The following is a 14,367-nucleotide window of genomic DNA, read 5'->3' as shown; positions in this document are numbered from 1 at the left end:
AGCCATGTGACATTAGCTGCAGCCCCATTCATATGTTCTGCACATAAGAACCCTCCATTCAAACAGGACAAAGGGATGGCTGTAGACAGAATGACATCCCACAGAAACTTGTAGAAGAAGCTCTCATCATGAGAGCATGGGTAGAGCCATTTAAGAGAACAGGGCACCTCTTCTAAACCAAGTAAGGCTGTTGCTGCACTGAAGAATTAATGCAATTTGACACTGCTTTAATTTTGACATTGCTTTAATTATCATGGCTCCATTGTATGCAATCCTGGGATTTGTAGTTTACTGTAGCAGCAGAGCTCTCTGACCAAGAAGAGATATGTCTCTCTAAGACATATCTCACCAGGGTGACTGGACATCCTCCTTACACTTCAACCTTCTGTCCAGGAAGAATGAGAAGCGGTCCCCCACTTTGAACATGTCAAAGAAGCATGAATTTGCATTTATATAAGTGGTTTTAGCTTTTATTTAGTCATGCCCTACACTTGAATGTGCTACATTTGGCAGTGCCATGTTTGCCTTTTCAGTTAGGACCTCTGGCTACCCTTTATCTCATGAAACTACAAATCCCAGAATTCCATAGCACTAAACCATAGCAGGTAAAGCGGTGTCAAGCTACATTAATTCTGAGGTGTAGATGCACCCTAAACTGACATGGCAAGCATGTGCTTCTTTGCAATAGAAATTATGGTCATCTTTTGCTAGTCTATGGAAAATAGCAAGTGAGTTGTTAGAACAGCACAAGAAAACTCTTCTAAATTCTCTTCACTGTCTTGAGTCAGCCTATATTAACTCTTTGCACCTTCCCTATGGTTTTGTTTCGGAAGCAGTTTTTTCTCAGCGTAATGAAAACATAAAGGAACTTTCCCACAAGCTGCAACTAGTTTTTTTTAATGCACTTCAAAGTGGAACTATGGGAAATCCTGTGCTGCTTCAGAAATATAAATAACTCTTTTTCCTGTTTTATTTTCAGAAAGGATGAAGAGCCTCTGCTCCATGCTCCCAGCACCTAAATAAGATACTAGATCAGGAGGAGAGAAGCCCTCCAGATGCCAGTGCAATACAACTCTTAAGTATTCCTCCTTACTGAAATACTCTCCAACATTTCACAGATTAAAACTGGGACACATGTGGCCAAGCAACATCAGAGTGTGGCCAAGATAGCAAACATTATTAATGAGGAAGAAAATAAAAGCTAGGAGATGCTGTTGCCTAGCATACCGGGAAAGGCATTCTATCATTGGCTCCCTGAATTTTGGGCTGCATCTGCAGTGTAGAAATAATGCAGTTTGACAACACATTAACAGTCATGGCCATTGGATTCTTTCATGCACAAGGTATATACCCTCAGTGCAGCTAGTAAGTGAATCAAACATTGGTCCAAATTAATGCACCATATTTCTCAGCATCTATGAAATTTGGGGCAAATTTCTGAACCTTGCGTACAACACTAGATAGACTGCATTGCAAACAGAAATGGAAACCTGATGGGAGGGGTTCACTTAAACCCATCTCTAAAGTTACATCCTTAACAGTTGTACCGACTCACACCACAAATATATGCTATTTGAGAAGCTCTTGCAGAGCCATCATCTTTCTTTAAATCCAAACTGCAAGAATACCCAGAGTTTTGGCTAGCACTAGCCTTACATAAAGTGAACCCTTATACTCTCTGATGACACATTTGAGCAGTCATGAAGCTTCTGCTCAGCAGGAACAAGTTTCTATTTTAACAGGAACACTGTCATATGATGGCATTGCAGGAGAAGAAAAAACAACGAGACTCTCCCTCAGGATTTTTCTGTGCTCTGGGTTGAATGTCAGAGCATTACAGCAAGTTCCTGGTTGGAGGAGGTGGACGATTAGTTCCTGACAAGAGCTTTACTGTAGACTTCGCATGTTGGCCAACTACTAGACTACTAGGAAACAAACAAACAAAAAACTCACAGTGGACTTGTTTGGGAGAGAGATCATAGTAGCATAAAGGGCCGTGCACATTATTTAGTTAAGAATGTAGCTGCCGTTTAGGGAAATCCGAAAATATATTCATGTAATTTAAAGTGAAAATTGGATAGTACTGCCCTTGTTGTAATCTGAGTTTGACTTGTAACCCTGGGAACACACTATTTAAAAAAAAAATTAAAAATATTTCTGCATAATACAAACAGGCAAGATTGAAAGCAAACCAAGGGCTAAAAATTCTCCCTACTATCTCACTCCAGCCAATAGATTAATTTAGACCACATAAGTGGGTGTTTCAGCTAAGTAAGCAGTAGCAGCAATGCTGCCAAACACTTCACTGTGGTAGGCCTTGCAAACAACTAAATATTTAAGTGTTGAGAAGCTGGTTTACAAAGCAAGCAATGTTTCAAATAAGCATCCAAGAATCTTCTAAGCAACTGAAGTCACGAGTTTGATGTGTTTCTTTCCTTCCCCAGAATTATGCTTATGTTGCATTTCTCATATTAAGTCTATATTCTAGGTAACCTTTCAGAGTATATTTTGCTTTTCAGAGTTGGAGCATCATCATAATTATTTGTACCCCACCTGTAAGATTACAACTGTAAGATTACAACTTTTTTGCATTTTTCTTCTGCCCCTGACATGTGTATTTTTCTATTTTACTGTTTCCTGTTCCTGTTTTTTTGTAGTAATGGTTTTAACTGTTATACTGAATTTTAATCCTGTATTGTAATGTTTTTATAAATTTTGTAAGCCGCCCTGATCATTTCCATGGAAGGGCGGGGTAGAAATAAAATTTATTATTTATTATGATTATTATTCCTCCCAGTTTGGGAGTCAAGGCGACTTAGAACAGTTAACCATAATTAAAGATTCACAACTCTACTAAGATTCAGGAAAAAAGCCACATCTTGTTCTTTTCTACTAAAAGGATTTTATATTATGGTATTTAACTCCTAGCTGCTGGCTGTTTAAAGAAATGTAATTGCAATAAAGATCAGTAATGAAATCCCATTCCAAAACTCTGCCATATTTGGCCTCTCTCTTGTGTTCGTTTCTTCCAACTTATACTAAGGTACATACACGACTAGAAGTCAACTTCATGTATCAGGGCAGGTTTGGAGGCCAAAATTATGGATTTTGATATGACCCATGGATAGATCGAGGGTAAAACTTAGGGGCATGAACAAAGACTCTAAAGAATGAAGCAAAGGGAAACAATGCCAAAGAACTTAAAAGATTCCAGCAGGCCTAACTGTGCTCACACTAAAGGCTGGATGGAGTAGAGAATAGATTGGACACAGTTCTTCCAGGACAGATTACACTCTTGTCTTTCACCAGGGGATGGGTCCTTTTTAAAATAAGAGGAAAGTACAGTACTGACACTGACCTGTTGTAAACTCAACTCATTTTTTGCAGGTGAATTTTTTACTAAAATTTCTAGACTTATACATGGCTGTACACAGTAACTTTGTATTAAAAGCTACACTTACTATGATCAGAGGTGGAAGAAAGCTGCTATGCCCACTTGATGAAATGGAAAAATTGACAACTTTTATTAAGGATAACTCCTTGACAAATTTTGTAAAAAGACTGGGAAATGTTTATTTCTTATGTGCATTCTTAATGAGGTCAGTTATCAGTTTTAGGTCTTGTGAAATGAGTTGTGTTTGCTTATATCATAGAAGCTTTGTGTATTGGGAACTAAAGGAAGTCTTTAGGGGGATATAACCATCAGTTTCTGGAGGTGGAAGCCAGGGTGTTTGTTAGTGTTATATTAGCATTGCTATTGTTTTTTGTTTGTTTGTAATTTTTCTATGTGTGCGTATGAATATTTGTGTTTAAAGCCAACAACAAAGAAACAACACTCAGTTTTCCTGTGAGTAACCTCCTGTGAGAGTACCTACCAATGGAATGGAATGCTGTGAGTATACAAAGGATTGATAAGTTGCCCAGGCAGCTAACATCTTGTGGAATGAGAAATCCCAGACCACAGAATATATTCAAAGCTCAATGGAGGATGTGGTGAGCAAGTCACAAGACAGAAACCCGTAGGAGAAAGTCAGACAAAAATATTTATGGGTATGGTCCATTTTTTAGCAACTGTTTGATGAGTTGCTTAATTTATTTAATTTCATCTTCCCATATGCCCCTTATCCTCTACCTCACACACTGTGTGTGTGGCTGTTTGATCTGTAATGTCACTGTCTTGACATATGACCTATTTAAACTGTTTAATGCCTGGGGATAAGCAAACTGACAAAACAAGGCCGGGGAGCAACCTGGTGCAGGTTCAGCTGAGGCCCAGGTGTCAACCCTAGACACTTCTCCTTTGGGGGAAACACCAGACTCTGAGACCAGATCAGTCGCTATCTCGGACAATAATATTTGGAAGGCCAAACCTGGAGTACTCTCTCCCAAAACCTGTACTTTTGGAGAGAGAGTCAACCCAGATCAGCCCCAAGGGTGATCTCATTCCACCCCCATCCAGTCTCTTGCCCTGTGGAAGCAGTTCCAGAGATCAGCCCTCCATCACAATGGGGTGCCAAGGTGCACACCAATCTAATATCTCCTCCCTCCCCTACCTGCCATGGACATTGGGACAAGTGTCTGCTTAGTCCATTTCCCTACCAGGCCAGCCAAAACTTCTCTCACCCCAGTTTGCAGATCCCCAGGAAAACTGAATCACCCTCCTTTGAAAAGTGAGCTCCAACCATTGAAATATGGTCTCAGAATGAGGGACAGAATAGCCCAACCCTCTACACCAATCATATGAAGGGGGTGACGGGCTTAAATAACCCTCCAGATTACCCCTGACACATGACTTCTCCTAGCCAATCAGTATATGCCCTAGTCTCCATTCACAGAGACTCCTTTGCAGCAGCTTTGTCACACAATTTGGGAATCAAACGTCAATCATTTGTGTCACTATATTAACCATACATATGTTTTGTATATAGCATCATCAGGAAGGGTTGGGGAAAGTAATGTTAGTTTGTTTTTAATAAATGTTTATTGAATTTTAAAAACCAACACATTTAATACTTTAAAATATAAACCCACACATACATTTATATATACAACTTTTTTAATTATCTAACTAACTTAGTTGTCATTAGTCCACAATCTTTCAATCATAAAATTGTAAGAATTGTAAGATTACAATAAGATTGTAAGCTTGAGGGGAGGGAACCATCTTATTAAAAATAATAACTGTAAACTGCTCTGAGAGCCTTTAGGGCTGAAGGGCGGGATATAAATACCATAAATAAATAAATAAAATCATAAGCAACCACCACCCTTACATACCAACCACATTTAAATTCGACTACACCATTGTTGATTCTGTCAAGGAGCCCTGGTGGTGCAGTGGTTAAATGCCTGTACTGCAGCCACTCACTCACAAAACCTAAGATTGCGAGTTCAGTACCAGCAAAAGGGCTCAGGGTCAACTCAGCCTGGCATCCTTCCAGATTGTTGGGAAAAATTAGCTTACACTTTTTAAACCGCTTGGGGAGTGCTTAAGTGCACTGATAAGCGGTATAGAAATGTACTTGTTATTACTATTGCTATCATCTTATTCTATTTCTTGTCCCCTTGCCCTTTTCACTATCCCAATCTTCTACCTTTCCTTTACTCTCTTCCTTTACTTATCTCTCTTTATCTCCTAATTTTTTTCTTCCATTATCCTTCCTTTAATCTTCTCTATACCTATTCTTCCCTACTCTCCTCTCACTCATCTTACTCTCTCCTTATCATCTCCTTGTTCTCTTTTATTCTCCTCCACAGGAGAAGAAGATGATAAAAGGAAAGATGGCTATAGAAGAAAATAATGAAAAGAAAAGAGGTAAAGTGGGAAAGGAGAAAATAAGGGGACGGTAATGCTTGGAATCTATGTGTGGGTTAGAGAGTGGGTTGTTTTTATTGTTTGAAAAAAAATAACAACAAAAACAATCAATGCCTGCTCTCACAACTTTTAAGAAAGGTCTCAAAACATTTGTGAAAAATTTGACCTTTTAAAATGTTTCATGAATTCATTGTTTGAAAAAATGTTTGTACCTGTTCAATGTTAGCTGGATTGTATTTTCTAATGGCTAGGATACAAATGCAATAAATTAAAAAATGAATGAATATGATGATTATCTGGTTTTGAACTTTTGGCTTCTCTTAATCTTCAAACGAACTCGAACAACTATTTTGATTCAGTGGTATTTTGATATACACGGATCTTCGTCCATGGGAATTGCTCATCTTTTGAAAGCTCAGCTAAACTAAAACTAAATTATTTTTGGCCTGAATGTGGTAATCAGAGTAACTATTACAACTAGGGTTTGAAAGTACTTTTGACACTTGTTCGCAAATTCTGCTTAAGAAAGATTCTGGGAGGTATTAACAAGAGTTTGTGCTCAAGAACAATAGTCTAGTTTTTTTTTTTTTAAGAATTTACACTTTGTGCTAATATATCCTAACAGAAGACAAAAAAGTCACAGGAAGCCTCCAGCCTGCCAGAAAGAACTCTGGTACTTCAACAAACTACAATTCCCAGGATTCCCTAGCACTGAGCCAAGGCAATTAAAGCAGTCTCAAACTGGATTACTTCTGCAATGTGTTTTGGACCAAATGTCTCAGTAAATAGTTGCATGCAGAAAGAGAGCAAAGAATGGGCCAAGTTAGTCTTCCATGGGAGGGAATTCCATGGTTTGGGAGCAGCCACCAAGAATGCTCTCTCCCATGCCCTCACCAAACATGCCTGTAATGGTGGTGGAACTGAGAGAAGGCTGTCTCCTAAGGAACTTAAAAATAGGGCAGGTTCATATTAGAGATACAGTCTTTCAGATAGTCTGGAACCAAGTCTTATATTGCATTTTAGTTCTTAACCAGCAGTTTGAATTGTGCCCAGAAACAAACCAGCACTGAAAGTCTTTCAACCAGGTAGTGCTCTTCTCCCCATAACCAGCCCCAGTCAGTAGTCTGGTCACAGCATGTTGGAACATATGCAGTTTCTGAACAGTTCAGAAAGGCAGCACCACTGCCCTTCCAGGCTGTTGTGTGTGTACAGAGATCTCAGTATCAGTCAGCAGTGTGTGCCATTTTCACATGTGCTACAATGTTGTATAACCACAGAAGAGGCATGTTAAAGAGAGAGAAAAGAGACAAAGGTAGATGCTTCTCTTACCTCCATCTTGCTGTGAGTTCATGATATTCAGAGCAAACAACATGGCATTTGAGAACGTGGTTGCCTCTTCTTTACTAGCAAAGTTCAGTCCATAAACTTGCCGTGCATCACGCCACTGGTGGAATGTTGGCGTTGCCTGATTGTACTTCAGTCCTTTCACAATTGAATAATTAATCACTACCTGAAATTGAAACAAGAAAGATGAACCATCGTGACTGAGGGAGAAAAAATAAACACATGTGTACCCCCCTTAAATTGGTGCTTTATCTGTTTCTGTTATTTTATTATTAAGTAATGCTGTTGTTTGGCTATATTTAAATAGTTCGTATTTTTCATATATTAACTTTGGGAGAGTGTCTATCCCAAAAAAGTTATAAATCAGGAATGTCTGTAGAAGCAAGAAAGCACTATTGTAACCTCTGAGAAATTTTTCCATGGATATTACACAGCAGATGTTGAAAAAATAGATGTTGCAAAGGCTTAAGTTTTTAGTACTTTGCTATGATTTTATATCTGAAAGCAAAGAGAAAACAGAGGCAACTTGTAAGAGGCTGTTTCTTTCTGCAGCAGTGCTCCCTGAACCAGCAACTCCCAGTTATTTTAGGTCTACAGGCGACCCTCTGTTTTTGTGGGGGATCTGTTCCAGACCCCTCCCCCCGAAAATGGAGTTTTGCATATATTCAAGCTCCTTGGCTTGAATATAGGCACATGGCTGCAGGAGCGCATAACTGAGGGATGCGGGTTCGAAAACCGCGAGAACAGAGGTAGGACTGTATATCACATAAGGCTATAAAAGTAGAATTTGAACAAGATAAAAGCGTCTTTGGCTGGTACTTATCACAGGAAGTCATGTCCATCCTGTTGCTGTCTTGAATTCCATTCCACCTTTTCAGTGATGTGCAAATCCTGTCAATAGGCTCTCAATCTCACTGCTATTCCATTACTGCCTTTGGGTGATAGGTCCCTTCCACTGCAGTTCTGCTTCTCAAGAAGTCATGTGGTGTGAGTGGCTGTGATTCTGCTCCTCTCCCTTTCCCCCTTGCAGCGACTGCAGTTGCCAACAGCTTCCCAAAGCTGATTGCTGTGTGCACATTCACACAGCAGAGAATTTCAGGAGACAGTTGGCTACGTGATTGCATGGGGCTATTGTGTGAATATGCACACAGCAGACCTGTGCTTCAAAAGGGTGACAGAACAGCATTCACAGCAGACAACACCTCCCAAAGCCATCTACTGTGTGCACATTCATGCAGCAACTGGCTTTGGGAGGTGATTGGCTGCTGCAGTCGCTCATTCCCACCTTTCCTCCAGGAAAGATGGTGGAGAGACCGTATCTCCCCATCCAAACCTGCTAGAACCGTAAGATCTTCTGGGGAAGGATTTCTCTCGGTCCCTCCACCATCACAGGCTTGCCTGTGAGGATATGAGAGAGAGCCTTCTTGGTGGCTGCTCCTGCCCTCTTGAATGCCCTTCTATGAGAAGCAAGGCTGGCCCTTTCCTTGCTGGTCTTTTGTCTGCAGGTAAAAATGGCTCAGTTCAGGCAGGCTTTTAATGTGTAGTTATGAGATGGGTTTTGTGTGGGATGGGTACTATGATTTTATTGTGGCTTTAACGTTTGTAATTTTACATTGTTTTAGATGATGTTTTAAATTTTTTATTGCAATATGTTTCTAAAATTGTTATTGTGAGCTGCCTGGGTCCCTTCAGGGAGAAAGGCAGGATAGAAATTATATATATATATATATATATATATATATATATATATATATAGGCAGTGTTGGTAGTGCAGAAAACAGATTATTTGCTCATGGATCTACAAAGTGCTCTCCTGGGGAAAAGAGTGATATGAAAACATGCCAAATCAGTATGTTTCCATTTTTAAACTAGCACAGTTATGGTGGGACAACAGGCTGGTGTGATAAAGTCCTTAGACTACAACACCCATCACACTACTATACATGGTAGTTGGTGATATGGGATGGAAGGCAGAAGGATGATAATTGCATCGCTACAGGGAAACAAGCATGGATATTAACAAGTTTAGCTCTCAGCTCAGTAGTCTTCCAAGGCAACATCACGTGTAGATGTTAATGAGAGCCAAACCTTTGGGAAATATGTTAAGCTACTTGAGTGGTGTGACCAATTCTTTTCTCTGTCTTTCTCACTTCATATGGCTAAATAATAATTAGCATCTATAAACAAAATTAATAGTTGTTGTTATGTACCTTCAAGTTGTCCCCAGTGTAAAACCCAGTTTATCATAGGGTTTTCCTGTTAAGATTTATTCAGAGTAGCTTTGCTGCTGAGCAGAGAGAGTATGACTTGCCCAAGGTGACCCAGTGGGTTTCCATGGCTATGAAAATTCAAAACTCTTTGCAGAATGCAGAAACAGCACTTGTATTTATTTTAGCTGCAATCTAAGACAGTATCTGAAATTTCACATGGTTTCAGTCTTAGGCAATCTGCAAAAACCATGTTTTAGTACATATTCTTACTCTCCTTCAGGGAAGAGTAGGGCATTTTGGGTTTTTTTTTAATGAAATTCTTTCATCTTTGAGAGAACTGTTTTGGCAAGGGAAAATGTGTAAAGCAGTGGTTCCCAACCTTCCTAATGCCGCAACCCTTTAATACAGTTCCTCATGTTGTGGTGACCCAAACCCATGAAATTATTTTTGTTGCTACTTCATAACTGTAATTAAATAGATGTTTTCCAGTGGTCTTAGGCGACTCCCATGAAAGGGTCATTCGACCCCCAAAGGGGTCCCGACCCACAGGTTGGGAACTACTGGTGTAAAGGGAGACAGTATATGAAATCCCAAAATATTTCAGGAAACACAGGAAGCTGCCTTATGTTGTTATTGCCATGTGCCTTCAAGTTATTTCTGACTCATGGTAACCCTAAGATCACCCAATCATAGGGTTTTCTTGGCAAGTTTCAGCAGAGAGGGTTTGCCTTTGCCATCCTGAGGCTGAGGGAGTGTGACTTGCCCAAGATCACCCAGTGGGTTTCTATGGCTGAGCAGTGATTCGAACCCAGGTCTCCCAGTGTCATGTGCAAACCATTACACCACACTAGGTCAGAATACTTATCTTTCTGGCCCAGTGGTCTATAGTCTAACTGGCTGCATCTCTCCAGGGTCTCAGGTAGAAAGAGAGTGCAAGGTCTTGCCCATCACATGCTTCCTATTTATTTTAACTACAAGTGCCAGGAATTGAATCTGGGCAGTGGCATCACTAGGGTTGGTGTCACCCGGTGCGGGGAAGAGCTTTTAAGGGGCAGGACCAAAATGGCATGACTTCACCTCTCTGCTGTGTGCCATGGCTTCCCTGTGCCAGCCCCAGTGGAAGCCACTGCCCTTCATCCCCCCACCCACTGTCCACAGTCACAGCTGGTGCCAGCTGTGCTGTTTCCCAGGGAGGAGCTCACCACATTCTTCTACTCCTCAGCTGGGGGTAGGGGGCCTTCAAAGGGAATGGGGGGGGTGCACACAGAAGGATTTTTGTGCGCCTTTTCCGAAACATGCCGAGCTGCCCTCAGTGTGGCCTGCCGCTTCTTCCTCTCAACCACGTCTTTTTGGGCTCTGCCTGGCCCAGGGTTTAGGAGGCAAGAGTCCACCCTGAGTTGTCGACATAGTGCAGCTGGAAGTGTGGCAAGGAGGTGAGGGTGCGCTGGGCACTCTCCCTCGCTGCTGCACACCGCTCTACTTGCAAGTAGAATGGCATGCGGCAGGGAGGTGGAGATCACTCGGCTGGGTGTCACCCCTGTTCTGAGATGTCACCCAGTGTGGTCTGTACCACTGCATCTGCCTAGTGATGCTACTGAACCTGGGTAGCTAGGCTATAGGGTGAGGTTCCAGTGCATTGGGATAGGAACATGAATCTGTGTAGGTCACTGGAGCCTCATATAATAAATAATAATACATTGTTTATTTATATTTCCCGCCTCTCCCAGTTGGATTGAGGCGGCTTTATAACCTAAAATATATGCGAAAAACAGTCAATAAAACACAATAACGATAGTATTCTAGTTAAAAAACAACTCAATCATTAATAACAGCAGTAATAAGAATTCCAAAACAATTATAGTCAGAGGGGTGGAGCAGTATCTCTTATATGAGGTCGGGTGGGTATGCCCGCTGAACAAGATCTGTCTTAACTGCCTTCTTGGTAAGCATCCAAGGAAGTAATACGACAGATCTCCTCAAGAAGGCTATTCCACAATTTTGGAGCAGCAGCTGTGAAAGTTTTTTGGGAAGTTGTTACTAATCTAGTCGTTTGTAACTCTAATAAATACTTCCCATATGCATGAATAAGGCTTCCAGCAGCTGAATGATACGTGGATCCAATAACCTACACTACTGCATGTTCCTATCCCAATGTACACTATAGCCAAGCTGCCCTTAATTCATTCATTCATTCATTCATTCATTCAATATCTCACCTTTCTCCCAACATAGGATTCAAGGTGGCTCCACCCATAAGCTCCACATGCATTCTTAACCTCCTTCTTCTATACATTCTTTAGACACATACAGCTTAGATTTGAAGTAAGACAATGAGATACAGAATATGAAAAACAGGAAGAAAGGGGCTGTAGGAAGAGAATTTCTTTTGCGTGCAGAAGGACTCAAATTCAGCCCCAAGGCAGAATTCTTGTCCCTTGAGTGTCCCTTTTTGCACTGCAGAGAGTGAAACATTGAAAATCATTCACACCCAGAATACCTATATTTATTGTGTTCACATTCCCTTGGGAACTTTGCCTGTCCTTTTCTATGAAGTCTTACATTTTATTTCTAAATGCTCAATTGAATCTTTAAATCAGTGCAATGCTAGAAATTTGAGGACTAAAAGAGAATTTGGGGGGGGGGGGGGAATTGTAATGGGGGGAATTTTTTGTCTCCCCCCCTCCCCAATTTAGATTTAGGGTGCTTGGGGAAAGATGGGAAGTGTCTCTAAAGGGGGTTGAGGAGCTGCATGTAGCCTGCAGGATGCTCTGCCCCACACCAAAGTATTTTGACCCCAGAATAAAAGAACAGAACAGGGAAGAAATCACGAAAGCCACAATTACTCACTTGCTGATCCTGAAGTTTAACTCCAACTACTCTAAACGTGTTACTGGCAGTATTGTGGTAGATATTGATTCGGCTGAAGCCTTGCTGACCGGGCTTTATAGGCACCCATTTCTTACTTGTATCGTCATAGACCATAACTGACGCCCGGGCTTGGCAAATACTCTGTTCGCTGAAAAAGAGAGGAAGAGGAGGGGGAAAAAAAGATCAGAAATGGTAAGGCAATGGGAGAAGCATGACTTGGGTGACAGATTTTACAATCTGTTCACCATTTTACACCAACCTGACAAATTCACAGCCTCACACAAAATCTGGAATACTATTATCTTCCAAACATTTCTGAATTTTTGAGTACAGTTCTTGACTTGCAAAGCAGCAGAATGCATATTTTAGAGTAAAATGTATACAGAAATACGTGTTTTGTGAAAAGTATATTTGTATCACAGACTTGTGCTTCTTAAAAAAGGGCACAGACCAATGCAAACTCAGAAAAGACCTACAACTGAATGCAGAAGTTCCATTATTTGATTAAGCATTATTCCAAGGCAATTTCTGAAGCAAATTAATGTTAAACTTAATTTGCAACTTGTAGCTCATTTTTAACATTAATTTGCAAGTCGTTATGTTAATTGTTATAATGATGATGACATTAATGGGCTGAGTAATGATTAATATTTTAAACCAATATAATTTTTTTTCCTGTTGGATACCAATACGAGTTTTTAAAAAGCTTTCTTGCAACTTTTATGACAACAGGCCCTTGTTATTCACTAGAGGTTGGTTCCAGGACCCCACTGTGGATAACCAAACTGTGGATGTTCAAGACCGATTATACGCAATGGCTTGGTAAAATGGCTTTCCTTATATAAAATGACATTATCAAGGTTTGCTTTTAGGATTTCTTTAAAAAAAAAAATCAAGCCATGGATGGCTGAATCTGTGGATGCAGAGTCTGTGGATGCAGAGGACTGAATGTACTTAAATGCATTAATTTAAAACACTTTTTAAAATTTAATACTAATGTATCATTAATTAACATAACAAATTAATGCACATTAAGGTAATTAAACTTTTACATTAGTGTGTTGCCATTAATGCTACCAGTTCCAGGCTATGAAAGTTTGTTGTGTGTGGAATAATAATAATAATAATAATAATAATAATAATAATAATAGTTTTTATTTATGAACCGCTTTTCCACGATGCTCAAAGCGGTGTACAAGTAAAAATTGCAATGACAAATACAGAATAGAGAATAAAAATTGCAATACATAAATAAAACTTTCAATAAAAACATCCCAATTATACAAATTAAAACAATCACATCAAGGAAGGACTTCACTGGAGACTCTCTAGTGGAGTACACAGTTTATATGCAAAGTTCCAACTCCAATCTCTAGCATCTCTAGACAGGACTGGGAAACCAGAAGAATGATAGACAATCAGTGCAGGCAATATGCAGATGGACAAACCAATGATCTCATGGACCAAAGCAGTTTCTCTATGTCTGCAGACCATTCTATGCCTGGCCCAGACAGTTTGAGTGGTTCTGTCAGAATAATGACTCAGGACCAGACTACATGTGTTATTACTCATATATTTAAACAAATGCACCTAAGTCAGCAGCTTTTAAAAAGGAAAAGGCATTCTTCCCCCAACTCTTCTGCTTGCTGCAAAAGTTATCTTCTTGAGGTGAAAAGCCACAGTAATGGGGAAAAAAAAAGATTTAGCAGAAAAATGGCATGGGGTGCCAATATGGATCAGAGCACATCTACACCAGGTGGGGGCACATCTACACCGGAATGTGCACCTGCTTTTTTTTCACTTTGGGGTGAAGCAGACAGCCCTGTAGGAATAGCCTTTGGATGCTCCAGCCACAATGCGGCTGGGACTGCGGTGATCGAAACACCCACTCCCAATGTGGGCTGCTGCTGCAGTCCCAAGCTGTGGTAGCCAGGAGTCAGTCCTAATAGACTCCCTTTCAGACCAGCTTTTATGCTCTTAGCGTGGCCTCAACGCAGCTTCTGACTGTTTTGGGGATATGCGTCATGTAAACTCCACACCCCCAAAGTGACCAGAAGCGGCTTTATTTGGCCCATATGTTTTGGACCTAGCACTCAATCTGACTTGCCATGTATAGTGGCCTGGGATGCT

The 14,367-nt window shown here is 40.5% G+C and overlaps 1 protein-coding gene across 2 annotated transcripts in view; it reads right to left on the bottom strand.

Moving 5' to 3' along the window:
* Positions 1–14,367, bottom strand: part of EVL (Enah/Vasp-like) — a 188,087-nt gene that overhangs the window by 85,548 nt on the left and 88,172 nt on the right. For both annotated transcript variants that reach the window (XM_089522526.1, XM_089522528.1), the window contains exons 2-3: positions 12,217–12,385; positions 7,145–7,325 (exon numbers count right to left, since the gene is read on the bottom strand). In XM_089522526.1, coding sequence (XP_089378652.1) covers positions 7,145–7,325; positions 12,217–12,385 — 350 coding nt within the window. The remainder of the gene's footprint in view (positions 1–7,144; positions 7,326–12,216; positions 12,386–14,367) is intronic.

The sequence above is a fragment of the Sceloporus occidentalis genome, unplaced genomic scaffold, assembly GCF_023333645.1.
Source record: "Sceloporus occidentalis isolate IW3139 unplaced genomic scaffold, rSceOcc1.0.p SCAF_4, whole genome shotgun sequence".
Lineage (NCBI taxonomy): Eukaryota > Metazoa > Chordata > Lepidosauria > Squamata > Phrynosomatidae > Sceloporus > Sceloporus occidentalis.
The sequence above is the reverse complement of the archived record's forward strand: the minus strand, read 5'-3'. Positions and strand labels throughout refer to the sequence as shown.